The following is a 27,424-nucleotide window of genomic DNA, read 5'->3' as shown; positions in this document are numbered from 1 at the left end:
AAAACTCCTAGAAGAGAACATAGGCAAAACATTCTCTGACATAAATCGCATCAAGGTTTTCTTAGGTCGGTGTCCCAAGGCAATAGAAATAAAGCAAAAATAAATAAATGGGACCTAATCAAACTTAAAAGCTTTTGCACAGCAAAGGAAACCATAAACAAAACGAAAAGACAACCTATGGAATGGGAGAAAATATTTGCAAACAATGCAACCAACAAGGACAAAATATACAAACAACTCATACTACTCAATAACAAAAACAACAACAAAAAATCCAATCAAAAAATGGGCAGAAGACCTAAATAGACTTTTCTCCAAAGAAGATACACAGATGGACAATAGGTACATGAAAACATGTTCAACATCACTAATTATTAGAGAAATGCAAATCAAAACTACAATGAGGTACCACCTCATATGGGTCAGAATGGCCATCATTAAAAAGTCTACAAATAACAGATGCTGGAGAGGGTGTGGAGAAAAGGGAATCCTCCTACACAATCCTCCTGTTGGTGGGAATGTAAATTGGTGCAACCACTATGGAAAACAGTATGGAGGTTCCTTAAAAAACTAAAAATAGGGTTGCCATATGATCCAGCAATCCCACTCCTGGCCACATATCTGGAGAAAACTCTAATTCAGAAAGATGCATCCACCCCAACACTCAGAGCAGCATTATTTACAATAGCCAAGACATGGGACCAACCTAAATGTCCGTCGACAGATAAATGGATAAAGAAGATGTAGTATATATACACAGTGGAACACTACTCAGCCAGAAAAAAGAATGAAATAATGCCATTTGCAGCAACACGGATGGACCTAGAGATTATCATACTAAGTGAAGTAAGCCCAACAGAGAAAGACAAATATCATATGATATTGCTTACATGTGCAATCTAAAAAAAAAAAAAATGATACAAATGAACTTGTATACAAAACAGAAATAGACCCACAGACATAGAAAATAAACTTATGGTTACCAAAGGGGAAGGTAGGGAGAGATAAATTAAGAGTTTGGGATTAACACATATACACTACTGTATATAAAATAGATAACCAACAAGGACCTACTGTATAGCACAGAGAACTATACTCAATATTTTGTAATAACCTATAAGGGAAAAGAATCTGAGAAGGAATATATAGATATAGGTATAGATATAGATGTATAACTAAACCACTTTGCTGTACACCTGAAAATAAGACATTGTAAATCAACTATATTTCAATTAAAAAATAAAATTTAAAAAAATTATCTTTGGTTGAAAACTAAACAAAGAAAAGAAAAGAAAATATGACACAAATGAACTTATTCACGAAACAGAAACAGGCTCATAGACATGGAAAACAAACTTATGGTTACCAAAGGGGAAAGGGAGTGGGGGAGGGATAAAGTAGGAGTTTGGGATTAGCAGATACACACTATATACAAAATAGATAAATAACAAGGTCCAACTGTATAGCACAGGAAACTATATTCCATATCCTATAATAACTCATAATGGAAAAGAATATGAAAAAGAATATGTATATATACGTATAACTGAATTTCTCTGCTGATTTACAAAGGCAAAAGTTAATCACTCTGCTGATTGAAAATAACACAACACTATAAATCAACTATACTTCGATTTTAAAAATTGTAAAAAAAATAAAATAAAAAAATTGTTAAAGTAAGTGGTCTATTTTTAAAGATGTAATAACATATTTTGCTAATACACTTCTAACATCTCTCTCCTAAGCCTAGGAGCTTCACCTCTGATTTTCCAACAGCCCTGCAGTGGATTGTACCATATTAAAAGGTATCATTAAATTCCCCCACCTTGATTTAAGACAGTACATAAATGTACATAGTGTGTAATTTTTAAGTGGGAGAGGGAGGAGAATAAGTAGGTATAATATTTTTTAAAAAATAGATTATTGAAAAGCCAAAAAAGTAGAAGACTGACTTCTACACTTCTAGCTCACTTCAGTAACTGTGTGATAAATACAAACAGCTCAACTATTCTTTAATAAGCACTATATAAATCCTAAAACTCTACCATAATATATTAGCCTTTAAAAGCCTGAAAAACATAGCTATTGCCAGTTAATCTCAAAACTGAGGAAAATTTACAAGAAATATGGTTCAGGCATATTAGAGGTCCCTAATTTTAATGTCCTCATTAACTGAATAACCTATTAGGCCCGATGCCTACTAATCTATATCATTTGCCACGCTTACATTTATTCCAATATAATTAATACACACTGATTCCCCAACAGATAATCTATTCTACATACTGACATCAAAACAATATGGTTTTCAGGAAGTTGGGCAAGAGAAGCAAAGAAAGAGTAAGGGGTGAATGATGGAGCCAATTTCCCAAGTTTCAGTAGAATTTGTCACCATCTTTCAAAAAGAAAAGAACTATTGATTGTGTTCCCAAATTATGTGTTGATCAATTCAAGAACAGCCTAATACTGCTGAGAAAACCACAGAATAACAGGATTTGGAATAATCTTTCATTGAAAGGCAAAAGTTAAACATCATATTCCTTAAGAGAACTATCAACAGTAGACATATTAATAGTGCTAGGCACTGTTCCTAATATATCAGGACCTACATTAAAACCCCTGCTAAGTCTAGAAATGGTCATAACAAATCTTTCAGCCTTACAGCATAAAAGTCAGTTGATAATTTCTTTGTCTAACGCCTAATAAAACTTATTCTTCCAAAATTGTGGAAAAGCTAAGCACAGTCCTCCTATATTATAAAGTTTCCTGTTACAAAGTTGCATGGTTTACACATATGTTATACTTTATTACTGAAAAAAGAGTCCTCCTTATAACACCCTCTTTGTTGTAATACTCAACATTCTTTGCCTCCAGGCTAGATATATAATGAAAGCAAAATGAATTCAGACAGATTGTTGAGGAAAAAAGCTAGTTTCTTTTTAGTAGCCTTTCTAAAGTCTTTTTTCTTTCCTTGTAGCTTTTCATCATCTCAACGTTTTGTTCCTGCTGAACATTTTCCTTTTCTTTTTACGTATTTCCTTTGGTAAATGAAAGATGATAGACTGTTAAAAACCAGTTTGTACTACCTTGGAAGCAAGCACTTTTAATATACAACTCCTACCTTCCAAAACCTTGTACGAATTTCATGTTTAGGGCAATGAACTGCATAGGACTTAATCAACCAGCTGCAAAAAGCTATAGGAAATCTTAATTTTCCACTCACACATTTTTATGTTCACAGTCCCCTAAAATCATGAATATAACTTTCCAAATTAGATTTAGGAATACTTTTTGGTTATTGTTTCCATATTAAATAGTACTGTCCTATTTTAGCAAAGATCTGCAAATGCTGCTTTAAAAGGTTCTTATTCACAAATTTCAATGTAAGGAAATTTGTTTTAAAAACACTGTTTAGGGGCTTCCCTGGTGGCGCAGTGGTTGAGAATCTGCCTGCCAATGGAGGGGACACGGTTTCGAGCCCTGGTCTGGGAAGATCCCACATGCCGCGGAGCAACTGGGCCCGTGAGCCACAACTACTGAGCCTGCGCATCTGGAGCCTGTGCTCCGCAACAAGAGGCTGCAATAGTGAGAGGCCCGCGCACCGCGATGAAGAGTGGCCCCCGCTCACCGCAACTAGAGAAAGCCCTCGCACAGAAACGAAGACCCAACACAGCCAAAAATAAATAAATAAATAAATAAATTTATTTTAAAAAAAAACAAAACACTGTTTATTTTTAACTTAGGCAGAATTACAGTTCAAATATTAATAAGATGGGGCGGGGCTTATTCTGATATGCCAAGCTTAATAATTTCTGATATTCTAAATTAGCCAGAAGTGACTTAAATTATGTACTATATGAAATACTGAAGGTACACATTTTATATCTTTAACGTCTAAGAAGTAAACACACACAATACTACTCTTGCACATAAAGCAAGAGTAGTACTTTATTACTACTAATAGAACTCTACTCTTGATAATCTTGAACATCTTTAAAAATTTTAATAGTAAAAAGATTGGGAAAAAATTGTAGCAGTATAATTTTTAAAATCATCTACATTTGTTTAACACTTTTATTTTTGTACTGTCCACATAAAGAATTATATAAGGACGTTTATAGCCTTTATTCATTTTAGTCAAAAACTGGAAACCACCCAAATATCCATCAAAAAGATAATCTACTTAAAATTTCTTTTATATGTAAAACCTCTACACAGAGGACTACTAATGCACTTTGAAAATACCTTTAACATGGTAGTAGTCAACACAACATTTGTTTTTCATATTAAGCATTAACATGTATCTCTACCTTGTGCTTTAGAATTTAAATCTGCAAGTAAGAGTTTCCATGTAGAATGGAAAAGGGTTAATGAATCAACTTAATTCAAGAGAGACTGGGGGTGGGGGGAGGGAGATTGTTCATTTCCCATGACAATGTGTTTTGTAGATGAATTTTTTTAAATGTTGGAACCCTTTATATCACAGTGTCATCTGAATAAAGTAGTTTTATGGTAATCATTTTCCTTCTCAGTTGAGTAAAATATTTAATAGCTTAGTTATTCCACTCTTAAGAAGGGGACCATGATTAAACATATATAGAGATCAAAAATGGCTGTCAAATCCTATCAAGACTACCATATTTAACCATCTTCTTGTCAAAGGCAGTTCTGACCACAGACATTCCCATAACACTTTTCCAGCCTTGGCATTTGGCCACCATGAAAGAAAGTATTTTTTTCAAACAACACCAAGAAACTTCAAATATTCTTTTTAACCTTTCCCCGCCTCTTAGCCAGAGTAGGCAAGGAGGCATTTAACCACTAAATTTCTACAGCATATGTATAGAGGGAATCAGAATTCACCTTTCAGGAAAAGTAACAACTTTAAATGATCGTGTGAAAAATGAATTTGCAGAACACAGGGAACTCTCTTTATAACATTCCCACAGGAACAAAAGGTTTTATAAAACATAATATACAGGAAGATGCATTTGAAAGTAACATTGTTTTATGGGTCTTGGACCAGAGATTTTATAAGTGAACACCATATATATGAGAAAAACCAGCACAGGATGAAAATCAATACTATCATCCTCCTGATCTTCTGACTTTTCACGGTGGATCCATAAAGGATCTTAAAAACAAATGAGGGAAGTTCTCCAATATTATAAAACCTCTATACTTTAATGCTTAAGCAAGGAATGGGAGCAAGCACAGCATAGGGATTCTTCCATAACATTATTTTCCAACATTTCAACCATATCTATTGGAAAATAGAGGCCGTATGGTTCACTAGTGAGACAAGGGTTATCCAAACATTATTTTTTGATTCCCTATAAGGAAAATAGCATTAATCTTTTATTAGCACTAACATCCCTACACAGAAAAGCAAGGCTGTGTTCTGGCTGTTCATTCACCCCACTTGAGCATATCAGCTCACTCTCTGGATGGCAATCAAAGAATCCAGACGGCTTTGAGAAGTATAGCCTCTCAGCAACCACATGTGGCCACTAATACATTTCCTTGGCAGACAAGAAAAAGGCTCCAGTTTAGACAATTAGAAGTTATTTGAAGGCTGAGGATCTGATTATCTAGGGTTGCCTCAAGATGAGGCAAAGGTGACTTACTTATTCTTCAATTCACTATTTTCTTTGGCGGGCTTTTTATTCCAAAGAATTCATGAATTTTTATTTATGTGACAATATAATCCCATACAAGCTTATAGAAGTCATTTTATGATTTAAAAAATATTCCACCATGCTCATATATATTATTGGTAAAATCTGTTCGCCTCCTTTACTGACAATTATATTCCCAAACATACTGAACCTTTTATATATAGTATTTTCTTTCCACCTCAGTCACAAACGTGGGACTACTGTGCTGTCAGACCTTTATAATCTATACCATGCCCATATTATGTCTACACTCTAACATTAACCTTTCCTTGATAAAAATTCTATTTTTTTGAAGTTCCATTTGACTGAAAAAATCAAAGTAAAATAAAAGAACTGAAAGAATTAAAGGAAAATGAGCTTTCACAAGGCACAAAAACAAGAGAGATAAAAGGGTTAAAGAGAAGAAATGTCTTTTATACTAAATATTAAAGAATTTAAATAATTTTTGAAAAATAAAAACTTTTTGATTTGTGAACATTATCACAAACACTCAAATAATTTTGAATATCATTTTATGCTGAAAAACATATTAATAACAAAAGAATCAATAATGTATAGAAACACAACCCCAAGTAGATGAAAAAACTGATTATTTATATTGGTAAGTTTGTCTTGTATAAGTGCTGCCTCACTGGCATATTGAGAAATAATTTGAGCAAAGGTGAATCCAGGAAGCCCAAGTAATCACTTCCACTTTTACCACTATGGTGGTTAACAGTAATTACCATGACCCATGCACTGTAGTAGATGTTCAACACGTGCCTGTTAAAGAAGAAAACAAAACCCAGAAGTTGGCTAGAATGAGGGCACCGGGCTAACATTTTTTTCTGAAAAATAACCTTGAAAGCCTGATGTGTATGACGTCGGCCCTGCTCAGTTACATGGGTATTTTGGTTCATTCACTCAACAAATACTTATTTAGCCCACTAAGTGCCAAGAACTGTGCAAGACATTAGACACACGATGGTGAACAAAAAATATGGTGTCTGCCCTCATTAAGCTTACAGAAAAGGCTCCTTCTCCTGCCTCTCTCACGGTTCACATAAATCCTCTAACTAGAAAGGCAATTAAATAAGAGGTAATGTATTAGAAATAACATAGGCTTTAGAATCTGAGAAATGGAATAGTTCCTGCCATATCAATAAACAAAGGATGTCACAGTCATCAGCAATTGCAGCCCTCCAACGTGAGCCAGTGAGCCCTGAGGAAACTCAGAAAGGAAAGAATACCGGCCATCTAGCAGCCATCAGATTGCAGCCACTCCCCACAGTGAGCCATGAGGAAACTCAGGATGTAAAAATACAGGATACTGGCCCCAGATAGCTGAGGTGCATATCAAAGGAATGATTTCAGTGAGTCCAGACTCTTGCATCTTCCCAGACACAGAAAAGCGTTAAATTCCTTAACTTGGGATATCTGGTTTTCTTTAATTAACAATGATCTTTTGATGTTCCCAATTACTTGCCCTTTGTTTCAGAATGTCCGTATAACCTGGCTCCCCCACTTGCCTCCTCAGAGCAGTTTTCTCAGGGTTACTTGAGATGTTGTCTGCCGGGCTTGAAGTCCTTAAAACTCCCACCAAATAAAACATAACCCTCAACTTTTAGGTTGTGAATAATTTTTTAAGTCTACAAATCAGATAGCTCTGGATTCAAGGCCTCCCTCTGTCCAGGTATGATTTGCAGCAAGACACTTATGGTCTGTGAGCTTCTGTTTCCCAATCTGGGAAATGGTAATTAAGGCACCTATCTTACAGGGTTAAATGCAATAGCACAACATAGAGAAGATAATAAATATTAACTCTCTCCATATAGTCTTCTCTATAAATAAATATAAAAATGCCTGTTGGAAAATCAAACTACAAAAGACAGAAACATCAAAACTCTGCAAGGGAGAGCTCTTTCTAAGCTTAGAACAAATAGAATAAATTGAACAGGAAAGGAACGATTTGACCACATTAAAACACACACACACACACAATTTAAAAGCCAAGAACCCACAGTTTAAAAGTCAAGAACAATCTGGCAAAAAGACGTTCGCACCAAGTACAAAGAAATTAATCTGTACTAAATAAATAGCTCAAATAATAGAAATAAAATAAAAGATCATCTATCCAGGAGTCTACCAGAATCATCCAAACAACTGAACTGTTGAATCCAGAAGAATTTTTATAATAAACATCCATTCATCAAATCTGGCAGTCCACAGACTACTTTCAAAAAACCCTTTCAAAAATGTAACATTGTGGACTAAACAAACAAATAAATAATTAAATGATAAAAAGAATAGTAAACATACATCAGCAGCAGTGGAACAAAAGAAAGAACACAACTTCATGCCATAACCTTTGAAAAATGGTGACCATCATGAAACGTAGATGTTTCCAAGAATCTTCAGGGCTAGACTTAGTGCATTTTTTGAAGGTGCTAAATCCAAACTCCACATAAGGAGGAGGGGTGGTGAGGTAGTGAATAAAAAAAATTCTGAAACCTTACTAAAACTCCCAAATTTAGGGAAAGACAGATCCAGAAGGGATATAGACAGCTTGGAGAAATGGAAATGCCCAGAATAACAAAACCTCTACCTTTACCACATTCCCTTTCTATCAGATAAGTAAAACAAATTTTACCATGTTGGTGTTTTTCTGCCAAAAGAAAAACAACAGTAAAGGCCATAGACCATAAGAATAGCAGCCACACTAAATATCTCCAACAATGATGATGAGGATGGGGAGGGGAAGATGGGCTAGAGAAGCCTCACACATACCCACAAGGGGCCAGAAGGAAAGGGCGGGGTGGGAGGAAGAGGGGGAGTGGGGAGGAAGTCAGCACAGAGAAAATTCAAAGCCCAAGAATACCCTCCCACCTTCCAAAATAACAAGTTAAAGACCATCCAGGTGGAGTAAACAGTGATCCAAGACGATGAACAAAACCACAAAAGACAGGGCTGAGGCCGGATGGTCCAGTATGGCTGCCACAGCCACAAATACTCCCTGAGCAACATCTAGCCCTCAAAACAGTGTGTCAGAAAAGAAAACAAACTCATCTCTGGTTGGGTAGGAGTAAAGGCAAGGAAAATTCACCAGCACCATAAAAAAGCAAACTGACCCAGACAGAGTTGCCCTGTCTTGAGCAAGATAAAGAGAGATTGCCCTGGCAATTCCACAAACGCACTACAAAAAAAGGCAGGGAGAGAGAGAAAGGGGAAGATAACAAATGAAAGACAGATGAAGAAAAAACAGAACTGAGAATCAGCAGAGGGCATCGATGACTGTCAGAAGTGCTGTCACACATGCTCCCCATCAGTCCCAGAGTACTGATACAGGGTACTGCCCATCAGTCCCAGAGTACTGATACAGGATACTCCCCATCCACCAGCAGACAATGTTACCAAAGATCCTGAGGTGTGACTGGACACACCCTATGTGCACCTCAAGATGGCTTTCCCAGAATATAAAATGTGCATAGGTTTAAAATCAATGTGTGAAACTTTTTGCCATTTTAAAGGAAAGGCACGTTACCCTACATTGTTTACTTCCTCACAGCAGGCTGACAGTGAACTCAAAACCCGCAGATAGATACCAAACTCAAATGTTCACACCTCCAACTGCTTTAAATATAGCCCAAATTAGCATATCTTTACCCATTTAGAGTGTACGTTCTTTGCATACCCTGCGAAACTGCAACTAACATCTGCTAGCCACATATAAGACAAATCCTGGGGCTATAAAAGGCTCCAAGTCATGGCTGCCCTTCACAGCTCCCTGACAGAGACTCACTATCCTGCATCTGAGCAACTTCACCTAGACACATAAGCCCCACTCGAACTTCCGCCTCCCCTGGGAGTTTCCTTGCCCTCTTCCCCTTCTGGGTGGTGGTCCTGTGTCACTGTCTCTGGAAGATCTCCTGCTGCAAGGGACTTCCCCTCATAAGAAATCCTGTCAAAGCACCACCCAAAAAAAACTCATTGTGTGCTACTGCCATCTCACAGTCTTTTTCCTTGAACAGCTCTGAAATCCTCAAACTCACCACAGTTAATTATTCACTGATATTCCCCCGAAGATCCACCCCTCCCCACTCTCAATCTTATTTGTAAAAGGAGAATTCACTATACTTTCAGCAAAAGTAACTCTAGCCCAAGTGTAATCACATTTCTTTGGTGAGAGTAACAGTTCAGAGATGCCCAACCAGAGCCACTGAATTGGAAAGAGAGCTTTGCTGAGCCTTCTGGGAGGAAAGCAGGCACTTTTTCACATGGACTAGAATCTGAGAAGTAAAATTTAGAGCTGCTATAGCCATCTTGTAACCAGGGGGAAATAGCCTGTCCAAGGAAACGGAAGCAAGAGATGAAAAGAGAGAAAACAGATCTGATCACGTTGAAGGCCCAGATGATGAGAGCCAGTAAATTTCTTACTCTTGCTTAAGCCAACTGTCAACTGCAATCAAAAGAATTCTCAGTTGTACCAAAGGCAAGATTCGAAAGAGAAAAGAAGCACATCCAGTGGAAAAGCAGAATTGTGGCCTATACAGAAATTGGGAAGTTTTGGGTTTTGATGGCAACATTTTTTTAAGTCTTGAGTTGTTTATTACCAGGTAAGGTCAAAATATAAATACTCTCATGAAAAACAAAAATTTATGATCAAGAAAATTAATTTTAAAAATTAGAGCACACTATAGATAACAATACTGTGTTATATCATTTTAAATCTGTTAAGAGATACAAATATCAGATCACTCTATTGTACACGTGAAGCTAATATAACGTTGTATGTCAATTAATACCTCAATTTTTAAAAATCTATTTAAAAAGTAGATTTCATGTTAATTTTTCTTACCACAGTAAAATTATAGATAGATAGACAGAATGAATGAATAAATAAATGGAAGATAAATATAAAAAATAAGAGCAAAGAAGCAAAATGTTGGAGAAGGTTAAAAATTGAATAAAGAACCAGATGGTGGTGATAATCACTATTGAAGTATTATAGAGCCTATTTTTAATAAACCACAATTCATTATGAAGAGATGGCAATAATTCAACATGACTAAAAAGCACAAATTATGTAATGGGAAAAAATTTTAAGGAACAAAACTGGCCCATCATAATCCAGTGTAATTTTTCAAATAAAAATGTATTCAAGTTAAATTTTTCAACAAAATATCATGGAAGGCATTTTGTTCATCAGATCAAGATTTCATCTTATGTCCTCGAAGACTCCTCAAAGACTTTATAATCTTTCTACTCTAAGAAACTAGTACAGTGCCTGGGCATTCAGAAGACTCTCAGTAAATGGGCATTGGATGGATGGATGGATGGATGGAGGGATGGATGGATGGATGAATGGATGGATGGACAAACAGACACACAGAGAGAGATGATGCAATTACCACACTTGCTCTAGTCCCTGAAAGTTCCCATACATCTCCAACAAATCCACTATTTCTTCCCACTGTCCTTGTCACACATTTGAAAGATTCCTATACATTATAAGGTTCATCAACCTGTCTCAGCCCTACAGGATAAATTTTGGGTAACTGAGGATGCAACTAACTATAGGGTCTATAAGTCACATTATGAGTAAAGGAAATTCTAGCTCAAATTTATCTTGATAGTAGCAAGATACATTACATAGACTACATAAAGTATCATATTTTACCAAACTAGGTATACACAGTTGTTGACCTTAAAACAATAATGTTCCTTCTTCATTCCACCACTGGGTTTTTGTCAGTAAACATTAATGATGTCCTTTTCCAAATACTATTCTGAAATGGCAAGCTTATCTTAATTAGGTAAAGTATCATGTCAAAAACCATTGAAAGTTGTAGTGACACAATGAAACAAAAGCAGAGGAAAATCTGGCAGGTATGTCACTTGTTCCTTTTTTCAAAAACAAGTAGAATTCAAATTACCAAACAAAATAAATAACACCAATTTTAGTTACATATTTTTAAATCAATTCAAATCCACCTTTTCAAAATTGATTTAGTATATTTCCAAACTATAATTTGATTGTCCATACTTATGTCACTCACTAAATTTTGCAAGCATTAGTCAATAGTATAAAAAGCATAGATAAACTACCATATTTACAAAAACCCAGAGTCACATGTTCCTTCAAAAAAGCAGCTTAGACGCGGAGCAGCTAGGCCCATGAGCCACAACTACTGAGCCTGAGCGTCTGGAGCCTGTGCTCCGCAACAAGAAAGGCCGCGATAGTGAGAGGTCCACGCACCGCAATGAGGAGTGGCTCCCGCTTGCCGCAACTAGAGAAAGCCCTCACACAGAAGCGAAGACCCAACACAGCCAAAAATAAATAAATAAATAAATAAATTTTTTTTTTTTTAAAAAGCGGCTTAGATTAAAATCAAAGAAACTACAAACATTTTAAACTTCAAACACATCTTCCACACCCCTCTGTAAAAAAAAGCCCAGGGCTTCCCTGGTGGCACAGTGGTTGAGAGTCTGCCTGCCAATGCAGAGGACACGGGTTCGGGCCCTGGTCTGGGAAGATCCCACATGCCGCGGAGCAACTGGGCCCGTGAGCCACAACTACTGAGCCTGCGCGTCTGGAGCCTGTGCTCCGCAACGAGAGAGGCCGCGACAGTGAGAGGCCCGCGACCGCGATGAAGAGTGGCCCCCGCTGGCCGCAACCAGGGAAAGCCCTCACACAGAAACGAAGACCCAACACAGCCAAAAATAAATAAATAAATAAATAAATAAATTTAAGAACAGTTTAAAAAAAAAAAAAAAAAGCCCAATATAGCCACTAATATCGCACATTTCAATCATTTCCCTCTAAAAAGTATAATATGGAAAGAATTTTTATTTAAATTCTGGAATGGCAGGTAGTAGTTTGAATAATGGAAGCTACTAGGCAAATAGTCTTCAAGTAGTTCATAAAACTAGATTTCCTATTTCTTTAGCACTTCTTTCTCATTAATAGACATTGCAACATAGCTTGAGGTAAAACCAAAACTTATGACATCAAATGAACGCACCTTTGAGTTTTTGCAAATGTATAAAGGGTATTTTTGAAAGGTTTTCTTAACAAGCAAGCAAACAAAAAAAAGGTTAGAAAAAAACAGTAATTACTCTTTTGCTGATTTCAAATAATATATTACCTCCACACACATATAAACTCTCTGATTATTTTACGGGGTACTTTTCTTATAAACCAAAGTACCAACCAAAGAAATGAAATTGAGAAAGCAAATATCTGACCTAGAAATTACCCAACATGTTTTCCATAATCTATGCAGAACCAAAGTTATGCACCATCTTTAGCCAAACCAAGTACACATCTTTCTGATTGGAAAGTTTTTTTCCTGAATCAGGGAGAAAGCAAATTTACTCATAGCCTAGATAGCCCAGTTTAGTATGGTTAACGCCATAAGATTCTAGAAGCAGAGAGCCTGGGTTGCAATCCCTCCTCTACCATGTACTAAGTATATCTTAAGTTACTCAACCTATAAAGCCCTTAGGACAGTGCCTGGTACAGAATAAGCACTCAGTAGATGCAGGGTGGCAGCAAACCTCTAGATCTCTGCAACTTGGCATCGGTTGGGAGACTGTCAGAAATTCAAACTCTCAGGTCCAATTCCAGACTTACAGAGCCAGAACCTACAATTTTATCATGATCCCTTTATGATTTGGATGCAAATTAAAATTTGAAAAGAACATCTAGAAAGCATTTTTACATTATATTCTGAGGTATTACCTATAATAATTAATTTTTTAAAGAACCACTCCATTGCTCTTCTGAAGTTACATTTATTTTTAGCAAAAGGCAAAGTATTATTTGGGATAAAAATTCCTCCGTTAGTGATTTTTTACCATACCTCTGTATTCAAAGAGAGACCCAACTAAAGCCCAAGGTTGTAGAGGACTGCCATCTAGTGGTAGTTCATTCTGATGCACATACTAAATAAACTCCCTCTGCCTATCAGTACTCTAAACACATTTGTTTAAAATGCTGCTAGGTTTTCTTTTTGCTTAATTCCTTTCTTGAAGACTACTGACACGATCACCCAACTTAATAATTCCACAAGAAGACATCTTAAATACAGAGGAAGGTAGAAGACAAAAATTTTTCAATTTCCTTTTTTAAACTCAGATAAAAAATTTTTTAAAAAAACCTCAGATCAAGTGATCAAGCCTAGGGAAGTTTTCAGATTAAAAGACTGACCCGCTCTCTCCTGTAAAGGTGCACATCAGACACACACTAGCAGCATCAGGCTTAGAAAATAGGCTTTCTTTTGAAATGTGCATTTCTTGGGGTGATTTCTACTTTCTTCTTTCTAAGTTCTGCACTTTTTACAATATATTTATATAGTTTGCAGGGGTGCTTTTTTGAGAAAAAAAGTATTTTGTAAACTTCTGACTCAATAACTCCACTTCTACATACTATCCTAGGAAAATAATAAGAAACATGGGCAAAGATTTATATTCAAAGACGTTCATTTCAGCAAACCAAACTTAATCTCAACAGCTTCATAATAACCCACTGAATCTATGCATCAAAACTTACTTAATCATTCTCCTCTGTTACTCATTTAGATCACTTCTAATTTTTCTATATTACAAATAAATATATGTATATACAAAAGGAAGGAAGGGAGGACAAAGAGGAAGGAAATAATTAAATATACGTCAATTTGATATGACTTTTTCACATTTTGAATCACTTCCTAATATACATTCCCGTAAACCACATATCAGCATTCAAGAACATTTTCACAGTTCTTAACAGCCAACCTGCTTTGTAATAGTACTGTAAAATTTTACATGGCCACAAGCCATGTAGGATGTACAGACTGTACTATCACCTCTCTAGCAGCAAGTTTTATCCCATGGATAATTTTTTAACAGTTTTACAATTAAGATATAATTTACTTACCACCCCTTAAAAGTATACAACTCAGTAGTTTTCAGTGTATTTATAGAACTGTGCAACCATCACCATAATCTAATTTGAGTTCATTTTCATCATCCCAAAAAGAAACCTTGTAACCACTAGCAGTAACTCCCCATTCCCCATGCCAATCCCCCAAAAAGGCTAATTTTTACTACCTTACCACCCCACTACTTTTTCATGTTTTCTTTTAGATACCTCAATGATATTATGCAAGTGTTTCAAACCCATGAAACGAATAATTGCTTCTGCTACTCGGATATCTCTCTGTTTCAAATTGGGAAATATCCTGCTTAACCATAGGAAAGTAAGATACCTTATAATCACTTCTTGTTTTTTCAGAAGGTACTTTTTAAATGTAAGGCATAATTTAAGAACTAAGAGAAGATATATAAGTACAAATTTACCTATTCTTTCCAAAACTAGTAGCAACTCTAATTACTTTGAAAGTCCATTACTGAATATAGCAAAAATGTCACACAAAAGCAAGGAATTTCTTTTTTATTTAATTTATTTAAAACTTTATTTTAATTGGGTTAACTTGATCTGGTAATAAAACTAAAAGTACAGTGCAATCAATGTAAGATAACATTTGACATGTGATCTAAAGAATTGTCTTGTTAAAAATAGGGCTTCCCTGGTGGCACAGTGGCTGGGAATCTGCCTGCTAATGCAGGGGACAGAGGTTCGAGCCCTGGTCCGGGAAGATCCCAAATGCCTCGGAGCAACTAAGCCCGTGCGCCACAGCTACTGAGCCTGCGCTCTAGAGCCCGCGAGCCACAACTACTGAGCCCGCGAGCCACAACTGCTGAAGCCCGCACGCCTAGAGCCCGTGCTCCACAGCAGGAGAGGCCACTGCAATGAAAAGCCTGCGTACCGCGGCAAAGAGTGGCCCCCGCTCGCCGCAACAAGAGAAAGCCTGCGCACAGCAACAAAGACCCAACACAGCCAAAAATAAATAAAATAAAAAATAAATAAATTTTAAAATAAATAAATAAATGTCTTGATACTACCAAAAAATAAAAACTTACTTTCATTTAACCAAAGCACTTTTTCCTCATATAATAATTTTTTTTACTCCAGATGTATAGAATTTCGCCATTTTTCTTTTGGGGATTTAGTAGGGGAAAGAACATTGAAAATAGTTAATTAAACAGGGGAGACCTAGGTCCCCCGATCATATCAGACATTTTTTTAAAGAACAGTGGAAATCAGTTGTAACAGCTGAAGTTGGGAGGGGACACCTCACAGAAGTTAGCCTCTCATCAAATTTTAGCTTTTTCTTTCCTCTCTTCATTTCACTCTAGACATCTCCCATATTCTTCAAATAATCCAAACATTCCTGTTACTCAAGGTAAGCAATACTTTAATCCAGCCAAGTGTTTTGTCTCATATCACTTTAATTACACAAAATGTTTATTTGTACATTACCACCCAAAATATTCTTGCCTTTACCTCTATATATGAAAAAAGTGAGTTCACATGAATGAAGGATGCTTCCAAAATAAAGACATTTTTTGTGTCACTAAAGCAAAATCTAACACAGGTAGTCTACTTTTTATTAACACAACAGTTAAACAATAAACTCATAAAAACTTGAGCCCAAAGAGAGCTATATTATAAAATCCCTAGTTACATGTTCATCACGTGCCCCCACACACACACACAATCACACAGGTGTCGACACCTGGCTTTCTATCCTCATTTCAGCACCAGCAGCTCCTCTATCATCCTGTCACAGTGAAGTGAGAGGAGTTGGATTGTAAATTATTCTCCCACACCAACAGCAACAGTATACACAAGCAAGCACCAAGCCCTGGTAACTCAGAAGCTCTGGAACTACGGTGGCAGCCCTTGCGCTAATTAGAAAGAGATACCACCAGGGTGGGAGGAACCCAGCCTCACTGAGCCAGCACTTCGCAAAGGTAATGCCTTTGTGAAATTTAGGAAACGCACCCTTCCTCTGGGGATGTTTATTCCAGGCCAGAGCACATGGCTTCATGAGCAGGATCAGGTCTGCATTTCAGTCTCCACATGCCCCTGGTCCAGGTGCCCTGGTTTAGAAACAATCTGCACAACCCTGTACAGTGGCCCTGGAGGTGGATTGGGTGGAGACAGGGGTCTACAGCTTCACCCTGCCTATACCCTGCCTAAGTAGAGCAGGGACCCCCATCAACGAAAAGATCAACCCCTTCTTCCACTGAGAGAGGCAGGGACACAGTTCCACCACAGAAAAGCTCAATTTCAGTCAGCTCATTTATAAAAGACAAAATGTAAAGAAAAGACAGTTTTAGAAATGTCTCTGTAGACCACATAAAAGTGCTGGTTATATGAAAATCAAACACATTCAATGTTTAAAGTTTTCTTTTTTTATTACTTTGCCCAAGTATTTGAATATAAAGGTTTCAATAAAATATGTTTAACTCTCTCTAAGATTCATACCACATAATTCTCCATTTTTATATGGCCAAATATTCTGGCCCTTACAATAGCACACTCATGATTAAAAGCAAATTACCTTTTACACCACCAAATGATCCATAAGTCATATTGCAGGCTGTTCTCTGAAGATTATGTTCATACATCAATTTGATCTGATATTGGGTCCCATGTTCCACATTACCCAAGCTTCCTAAAAAGAAAAAAATAAAAAGACAGCTTTGTATTTGTTTACATTAAAATATATTAATATCTTCTCATCCTCTTACCAATTCCAAGTAATTCAATTTCAGTGAAATTTAAAATGGCAAAGCACTAAAGCATATGTATTATGAACAATTAGCATACTGATGACACAGAATGCCAGCACAGTTAAAACAATTTAAGTCTCAGCTAGATTATACCAATAGATGAAATACTACCCTGGGTGACATTTTGTTATCTATGTCCATTATGTCTGAGTAAAGTGTAATTATTTAAGTAACAACAACATCCTCCAATTTCAGTTCTGAAATAAATGAGGTTAAGTTCCCTGCATTTGTAACAATGATAGACCAAAGACATGAATCAAAGTGTCTAAGAAAAAAATTCCCCACACTTTCAAGCAATTCAATTTTCTGTCCCAACTCTCAAAATATTCAAGCCCCTAATATATTATGTTCTAATTTAATAGAGAGATCTAAAGCTTCTCTCAGCAAGTAAATAGCAATATGTTTTCTTTGAAGTCTGCCAAGAAGAATCTCCTTCAAAACAAAGAAAAATACTTTCCCTGCATTTAATAGATCATATGTGCTACAATCACTTTGTAGTTCATTCCAAACGAGAAAAGATTCTTTATCCACATTTTACTGTCTAGTTGTTAGGCTTTCTAGAGTATATACAGTTAGAGCTATATCCTAGTGATCAGGCAAGAACATTATGATTAAAAGAGGTGTTAGAAAGAAAAATGATTCCAAATGTAACATTTTCCATTAAGAAGCATCTTTGTCATTCGTTCAAAAATGCAAAAGTTAAAAGAAAAACTTAAAATATCACAAAGCAAATGAAATAGTCCCAAACTGGATAATATTAGATGATTAAAACAATCTAAATATAGGGGCTTCCCTGGTGGCACAGTGGTTAAGAATCTGCCTGCCAATGCAAGGGACACAGGTTCGAGCCCTGGCCTGGGAAGATCCCACATGCCGTGGAGCAATGAAACCCGTGTGCCACAACTACTGAGCCTGTGCTCTAGAGCCCACAAGCCACAACTACTGAGCCCATGTGCCACAACTACTTAAGAAAGCCTGTGTGCAGTAACAAAGACCCAACACAGCCAAAAATAAAAAAGTAATAATAATAAATAAGTAAATTTATTTTTTAAAAATCTAAATATATGTTTGTATGTATGTATGTATATACATATTTATACATGTGCATTTACTTGTTTGTTTTTTGTCCAGAAGGATTCACCAGTGTACACTGAGGTTGTAAGAACAGAAGTATTTCTACTTCCACTTTACAACTGAGGCACCTTAAGTTTAAAAAAGAATTCAATAAATTTCCCCCAAAATCACATAGCTGATAAGGGACACAGTACTCAAACTAGGTCTTCAGAGCCAGCACTATATATCCTGGTACCTGGTTGTCCATCATTTAACAACTTTCAGGGAACCTGGTAAGCCAATGACAATTTCCAAAATTGAAAAAAGAAAGCAGCATCAAAAATATGTTATTTCCTGGGGAGGGATGAATTGGGAGTTTGGGGTTAGCAGATGCAAACTATTATATATAGAATGGATAAACAACAAGGTCCTACTGTATAGCACAGGGAACTATATTCAATATCCTGTGATAAACCATAATGGAAAAGAATATAAAAAAGAATGTGTGTGTGTGTGTATATATATATATATATATATATATATATGTATTTATGGATAACTGAATCACTTTGCTGTACAGCAGAAATTAACACAACATTGTAAATCAACTATACTTCAATATAATATATATATGTTATTTTCACCTCCACCTTTCTCTCCCTGGCTTTCTCTTCCTCATTTGGAAGGTGGAGGGTTGAAAGAGAAAAACTAACAGGCAAGGATTTCTTGGAGGAGAACCACTTCTACTCAGATCTATGCCCCTGAAAATGCTAACAACTCACATACCGATAGAGTGAAAAAACAAAGAGAAAGACTCAAATTTGCCAGCTAACCCTGATAGGAGATGAAAGCTTTCTGGAACCTAAATGGTAGTAAACTCAGTAAGGTCCAGAGAAACTGGTGGTAATCACAACCATACCAGCCACACGGGCAAAAAAAAAAACAAAAACTCTAAAAACATAACTCACAGCATTGACCTAAGGACAGTTCTAGCCTCTAAGAAACCAGGAAAAAAAAAAAATCCAAGAAACTTGTGGTTTGTCCCTACAGAAATTCCAAATTTCATTCTGCACCTAAAACCAGATGGACCCCTCCGAGTAAGGAATGCACTTACGCATGCCTGCTAGCCAAAAGGTCAGTGAACACAAGGGTCAGTAGTCAATATTTAAACAAACTTGCATGAAATGACATTAGGATTTATGTCTTGAAAAAGCTGCAAATGCATTGGTAAGTTTTTAAATTTCAGGTGACAGCACTTTAAAATGTATTAGTGCACCTATGGAGAACAAAAGACAATTTATCTTCCTTCAATACTAACTTGGAATAAAGGTAGTACCTGAAAATCTAAAAATTCTGATCACTTGTTTTCTAGAGAAGCATTGATGACATAAGATTAAAATTACTTACATAGGTTTTGTCCTTGAATATATAGACTGAATACAGTAAATGTATATCTATAATAATAGTCTATATACAGCTAAAGTTAATGTAAAGTTTCATCAATTAGATAGTAAATGGATATCAGAACATTTATGCTGATGGTCTTATTTAAACAAGACCTAATTTAAACAAAATAATTCTCTGGACAATCAAAGGTCACCTTGAAAACAGGTTTTGGTGTAATTTTACATAACTGCTGAGAAATCTAATGATGTTAAATGAAATAAAAGCCATTACAGAGTAAGCTAAAAGGTTCATTGTATTAAATAATCAAATTAGGTTATATAACCCTGTCAAAAGTAAAGAGACATCCTTTTGCCCTCTCACGGCAAATATTAAAATTCTATAAATATGTCAAATGCTTAGTAAGTACAAAATTTTTGGAAAAGAATATTTAAAAGAACATAATCAGTATGGCTTAAGCTCACACATCTGTAACCATTTACTCAGAAACTGCGGCCCATCAGGAAGGAATCTGAGATGCCATGTGATGCTTTTCCTTTACCAGAGTATAAGATGGGCAAAGTTCAGGTCAGCAAGACCCTGCTGTTTCTCTGTATTAAGCCTGCATTTAATGACATATCACCCCCCCCCCAAAAAAAAGTCAGCACACTAGCCTCTGATTATTAAGAGTTGTTTGCTATATCCAGGAGGTCTCCTCTAATTTGCCTCAAATATTTTTTAGGAGCACATTAGCGCATAAAAGAAAACAAAAAACATTTGGGGAGGGGGCCATCAGGGTTAAGGATGTCAAGTTCAGCTAACACTTTTCACCTGCTGACACCAGTGGTTTCACTTAAACTAGAAAGTGTTTATGCTTCCCCTGTTATAGTAAAAGCTAGGTAAAAGTTCAGTCTGGTACCTCAAGAAACATATTCAAGAGAACAAAAACATTAACTTCTCTGCTTCTCAATTTAAGCCAAGCCAGGAAAAATATACAAATTGTCAGGCTATGAATATCATAGGAAGCTGAAGAAATGAGAGACAGAGAAGGAAAATGAGGTGGAGTGTAAGGGAATGTAGTTTGGACAACTCCTCATCCCCAGAGAATACAAAGCTTGTAAATGAATAGAAAGAATAAAAGAGCAGTAAAATCGCCATTCCCGTGACAAATAACTTTCATTATCAACACTAATTTGAAGGAGGATACCAATGTCCCATAAACAAGTTGTGACCAAACATGCCAGTTTCTTTCACTAGCCTTTTTTGATAAACACACATTTCATCCCTAGTCTATGCCCTACACCCCAGTGAAACTCTAGAGACTTCTGGCTTTCTGAGCCATCATTCAAACGGGACCAGGGAAGGCCAAGAGTCTAACCTAATTTCTAGATTTAGGATGTGTCCCTCTCCTGCCCTCTTAGAGCTCCCAGAGCCTCTAGAAGGGACCAGTACCCCAAGCAGTAGTCAAGAGTTACTGTGGGCAAGTTCTTCTCCTCCATACCTGTTAATAAAATTTCACTTGAAGTTAACAGGCTTATGATGGAAAACAGAGGAACAACTAGACTTCGGCAATAAAGTAGCCTATATCATACCTTCTCCATTTACTCTGGAACACTAAATATCTGCCCTACCACTAGAAGGAGCAACATCTTTTACCATGAAACCAATAAGAGTATTTAGCAATGACAGTAAGAGGTAGTTTACCAGGCCTCTGATATAAATAGAATGGAAATGGAAAAGAAAATGATAGTGGTAACAGATAAGGAAAAGAAGAAAGAAGAAAATAACATACAGAGAGTAATAAATAGCCACTACCAATTGCCTCAGCATTACCTAGAAATAAGTTCATTCATTCATTCAACAAGTATGCCTACCACACACCATATATCAAGGCTGCCTTCAAAATCTAATAGATCTTTGCCCCAAAAAGAGATGGCCTAAGAATATCCAGCTCTGGGACTTCCCTGGTGGTGCAGTGGTTGGGAATCCGCCTGCCAATGCAGGGGACATGGGTTAGAGCCCTGGTCGGGGAGGATCTCACATGCTGCAGAGCAACTAAGCCCGTGTGCCACAACTACTGAGGCTGCGCTCTAGAGCCCGCGAGCCACAACTACTGAGCCCATGCACCACAAATACTGAAGCCCCTGCATAGAGCCTGTGCTCCGCAACAAGAGAAGCTACCACAATGGGAATCCGTGCACCGCAACAAAGAGCAGCCCCTGCTCACCACAACTAGAGAAAGCCCGCGCACAGCGACGAAGACACAAAGCAGCCAAAAATAAAATAAATAAATTTATTTAAAAAAAAAAATCCAGCTCAGTGACAGTAAATATGAATCATGACTCAAATTGAAAGCAAAATACAAAGAAAGCCCAAATCAAGAAAATGAATGTGAGATATCCAAATCCTAGAAGCTAATATTTACAGCAAATTCCGAAAGAGAGTATCTTTTGTATAAGCAATAGGTCCACAGACACTCAGCTTTATTGTATCCGTTAAAAGATTCCCCCATATTGCACATCATAAAAATAACTGTCAACTTGGACTAAAATTTATCTAATAACTGAAACAAAATTTGTAAGTTACCTTTTCATATTTAATAAGGGCCAAAATGCTGAAACCAAAATGCAATTAACTTTCATACTTGTACCCACAGAACCATGTCAGGGAATGAAACCTAATTAAGTCTCAAATAAATGCCTTGAGGTCTGGTTGAGTGAAGACAACCAAAAGCCAAGAAATTGGAACTGTAAAGAGAAATACTCGAGGTTCACCAAAGAAAATGTACTTTAAACCACCATGACTCAGCATCTAATGAATTTTGCTGTTGCTGTTGAACATTTCTTAAGACTCAAGTGTCCTAAATACCCAGAATTGGCCTCTATTAGTCATAGGCAATCCTGCACACAATTCCTCAGAGGAAGGAGATTCCAAGGAACCCTCGACAGTGATAGAAATTTAAGTATGCATGGAAATAGCAGACCAAGAAAATGTAATAGCCTTTGTACCTGAAAGAATAAATGAACAATGGGAAAATGCTAAGCAAGATAAGAAAACCTTCAACTGAGTCAATATTAACTATTCTTACCTAATATTAAGAAGTCCAGATTTTAGTACAAATTCTACATTAGAAAAAAATGTTTCTTACCTGAGACAGAGTAGACACACAGTTTTCTAGAATGCAACACAGCCAAATGAAGCATTTCAGTACCTCTGAAAAACAGGGAAAGTTTTAAAAGTTTAAATACTAGTTTCAGATGTAACCCAAAAAAATGACAAAATGATTTTAAAAAGAGATTTTAACCTTAACCTATCATGAGTGAACTAAATAATTCACTAGATAACATTCAAAGCTGAAAAATAAATTGAACAACAAGCAACCAGTTTGGCAATACCAGAGGCCCAAGGACTCTGCCTCAAGGAGCTGCCTTCACATTGAAGCCAAGGGAGTCTCCCAGCAAAAGTCATATCAGAGGCGCCTTCACGAGTGCTCTCCCACAATAAGGAGATCCACATGGTACTTCCCTGGCAGTTCAGTGGTTAAGACTTCGCGTTTCCATTGCAGTGGGTGCGGGTACGATCCCTGGTTAGGGAACTAAGATCCCGCAAGCCGCACGGTGTGTGTGGAGGGGGAGACCCACGTTCTGGTCCTGGCTTGAGCAAGTCACTTACACTCTCTAAGCCTATTTCCCCTTTTGGAAAATAAGAGGTTTAAATTAAATGAAATAAAAATCATGTGAAAGCACCTTGTAAAGTATAAAGCACTACAGAATGCTAATCATCATTGGCAAAAGGCATATATCACATGGAGGTCTGAAATTATACTAAAGGTATTGAAAATATTTCAGTTTGGTCTAAATCTCAAATAGAAATAAATGGCCACTGTCACCACTACACTTCCCAGCCCCTATCAAGTGGTTTCCAGAGACAAGGCACAATCTAGAAATCCCAACTTCAAAGTCTTCAAGGGTCAAGTCAGAAGATGTAAGTGAATAAAGGGTGTAAATGGCTGTGATCAATTGGAGACTAGGGCCAGACAAAAGGAGGCAACGACTACTCAGCTCTGGGCTTGTGGCCAGATCTCCACATTTTTTTCAAGAAAAGCCAGAAAGCAGGGATTTTTTGTGAAAATTTCTCATTCCTAAATGTTGGCAATTCTTTTAAATTTAAAACTAATCTGCAAGCAGGCCTCTGATGTTCGACCTCTGATGCAGACTCTGTTCTAACTGAAAGGACTATAGTTGAAGTCTGAAGGCCTGGACTGGGGTCTTGACTCTGCACTTTGATATTTCTGTGATCATTTAATCTTTCAGAGTGTGAGTTTGTCATTTATCAAATAAGAATTATATTAGATAATACCTGCAAAACATTGTTACAGTGAATATATAAATACTCACCAACTCACTCTACTACCAGAAAATGAAAATATACACAACTATCACATAATCAAGACCGCCTTCAAAGATTTTTATATGTACCCTGTAACACTCAAAACAATCTTTCCATCATGCACAGGAAAAGAACATGATGTCATGGAAAGACAGTAAAGAATGGAGTCAGACAGACCTGGGCCTGAATGCTGACTGTGTAACCTAAAGCTCTGAGCTCTAGCCAGTTTCCTTATCTCTAAACGCAGATCACATCTTACAGATAAGATTAATGAGATAGTACTAGTCAATTAATACTAGTACAGTATCATTAATGTTCACCTCCTCCCTTCCAACAAGTGATCACATAGGTGAAAGCCACACTACTGTGTAGAATGATTGTGACAGCATTCCACTTTTTTAAAAAATGAAAAGGTAAAAATGCTTCTTAGAGGCAAGAATTCTTTTGTCTCCTTACTTTATAAATCCATCATGTTTAATATGTGCTAGGTACACAATGGGCACCTAATCATCATCAGCTTTGAGATGGAGTAGATATTTATCAGCCATGTCAATCATAACATCCTGATCCAGCCTGTCACAGGGCATAAAAGTCCCATCTCATGTCCTGGCCTATAGCATCCATGAAGCAGCTTCCCAACAGAATGAATCGTGTTACCAGAAGAGGGTTAATGCTCGGGAGCAGTCTTTCAGGTTTTTCTAGTAGGAGTCAGGGCCCTGAACAAGTGGAACCTGGAGCCAATAAATCACGATGTGCAACTGGAGTGAGCCAAAATCCAGAGCTCAGGGCACTCCCACACTTAAGACAGCAAAAGGGCTCTCAAAAAGAAAAGGTACAGGAAAACAAGGCCACCTCTGTCTACATAACACTTCACAATAGATACTTTTATAAATGATTAAGAAATACGGGCTTAATTTTAAGAAAATGCATGTATGAAAATAAGATAAAATCAGCAATATCATCAGTAAATAAAAAGCAGATATATTACACAAAATGCAAAATAATAAACGGTGTTCTAAAATAAATAAGGTTTAAAAATAAAGTACTTTGAACCAAAGACTTACTTTGTGGGGTGAGCTGGCTTCCTTTAAGAAACTAAGGACCTCTCTACCCCAAATAAGTAATTCGTTTCAAAGCTTCAAAGTTATGCACCAAATCACATAACTGCTATGATGTCTAATTTTTTTAAACAAATAATTAGTTTGTTTAAAACTGGACAATTAAAAAAAAAAAAAAACTGGACAATTAGTGCTTTAAGTGGTGAATACTTTCTATTTCTTTGTCTGGTTATTTTTCAAAAGCTTATCTCTTTTCCTTTAAGCTTCTGACACATCAGGCATCTTAGGTCTGTTACTATAAAAAAGTCCTAAATTATTCTATCTTAAATGTACAGGTTTCCAAATTTTAAAATGTTCAGTACATGAGGACCACCTAGGTGACAATATACAGGAAATATATTTAATTCATAGATAGTTTTTTTTTTTTTGAAGCATCCACAAAAGTGACATAGTAAGGGATTGACATACTCCAAGTATTAAGATAAAACACCAGAATTGGTGGGCTGTACTTACGAAACAAACTTTCCTACTTCCACTTGCAGTATTGGATCTCGTAGATGTACTTCTAGAAGCAAATCTTCAGCTTGAGCTCCATCTCCTGTTTTTACAGGATGAGGATTAAAGATCCTTAGGTATCCCATAAAGCTACCCACAATTACTTTATCTGTAAAGAGATTTTTTTAAAGATATAGAAAGAAACAAACATTAGCAACAAAAATTTTTTGGAAATAAAATTTCCAGTGTCTAAAAGAGAAATCTAAAAATTAAAAGAATCCAGTTTTGCTTCATATGCAAAAACCAATCTGCCAATAGAATATGTAATTAAAGTGAACTTATCTTAATAACACATAGCTTTTCAAAAATAGCTTTACATCACCAATATTCAAATGTACTAACATATTACATTTTTCTTAAGCCTTGATTTGGGGTCGTAGCCATAATTTAACACAGTCAAAGCAAGCCCTTTTAAGAAAGGACCAGTATCAGGTTGTAAGCTGATTTCGTCATAGAGTGTCAACTCTACACCTGGTTTTGGCTGTTGAAAACACCGTATTAACTCAGTGTAAAAACACTGAGGCCTCATTAGACAGAGTGCTCTGATTTACAATTTCTAGTCTTGGGTACAAAAGGAGGAAATAGTAGGATAGGTATTATGGGTTGAATTGTGTCCCCCAAAAAGATATGTTGAAGTCCTAACCCCCAGTACCTGTGACTTTATTTGGAAATAGGGTCTTTGTAGATGTAATCAAGTTACGATGAGGTCACACTCAATTAGGTAAGTGATAGGACTGAATTAGTATCCTTATAAGAAGAGAAAACAGAGACAGGGGTGGGGAGAGGAGAATGCCACGTTAAGACATAGAGACAAGCAAGGAGAAGATGATCATGTGACAATGGAGGCAGAGATTGGAGTGATACATCTACAAGCCAAAGAATGCCTGGTACTATCAGAAACTGAAAGAGGCAAAGAAGGATCCTAGAGGCTTCAGAGGTAGCATAGTCCTGCCAACACCTTGATTTTGGACTTCTAGTCTCCAGAACTGTGACAGAATAAATTTGTTGTTTTATGCCAGCCAATTTGTGGTACTTTGTTATGGCAATCCTAGGAAACTAATACTTTGGGTTGTTTGAAATCCCTGGATTAGTAGAATACATTGACTTTTTTTCTATCAGCTTAAAAGAAGGAGTTCTACACACTTATTTATTGAGAGTTTATTAGGTGCCAGGCAATGGTCTAAGTAGCTTATATATACTAACTGATTAAATCCTCATAATAACCCTATGAGAGAGGTACTATCCTAGGAATTTCAATCCTGAATAGAGACACACATGTCATTAAGAATCTGGTGATACTATTCAAAATAGCCAAGACATGGAAATAACCTAAATGTTCATCAACAGATGAATGGATAAAGAAGATGTGGTACATATATACAATGGACTACTATTTAGCCATAAAAAAGAATGGATTAATGCCATCTGCAGCAACATGGATGGACCTAGAGATTATCATACTAAGTGAAGACAAATACCATATGATATCACTGATATGTAGAATATAAAATAGGACACAAATGTACTTATTTACAAAACAAACAGACTTACGGTTGCCAAGGGGGAGGAGGAATGGGGGAGAGTTGAATTGGGAGTTTAGGACTAGCAGATGCAAACTATTATATATAGAATGGATAAACAACA

The 27,424-nt window shown here is 36.6% G+C and overlaps 1 protein-coding gene across 14 annotated transcripts in view; it reads right to left on the bottom strand.

The window, feature by feature from the left end:
* BBS9 (Bardet-Biedl syndrome 9) overlaps positions 1–27,424 on the bottom strand; it is a 471,319-nt gene that overhangs the window by 427,664 nt on the left and 16,231 nt on the right. For all 14 annotated transcript variants that reach the window (XR_014266409.1, XR_014266410.1, XR_014266411.1 and 11 more), the window contains exons 6-8: positions 25,739–25,889; positions 22,927–22,991; positions 17,111–17,224 (exon numbers count right to left, since the gene is read on the bottom strand). Coding sequence is in view for 9 of the 14 variants with exons in the window: in XM_082471759.1 (XP_082327885.1) it covers positions 17,111–17,224; positions 22,927–22,991; positions 25,739–25,889 (330 nt within the window). In the remaining 5 variants the exon portion in view is untranslated. The remainder of the gene's footprint in view (positions 1–17,110; positions 17,225–22,926; positions 22,992–25,738; positions 25,890–27,424) is intronic.

The sequence above is a fragment of the Balaenoptera physalus genome (genome assembly GCF_965194825.1).
Source record: "Balaenoptera physalus genome assembly, chromosome: 8".
NCBI classification, from domain to species: Eukaryota; Metazoa; Chordata; class Mammalia; order Artiodactyla; family Balaenopteridae; genus Balaenoptera; species Balaenoptera physalus.
The sequence above is the reverse complement of the archived record's forward strand: the minus strand, read 5'-3'. Positions and strand labels throughout refer to the sequence as shown.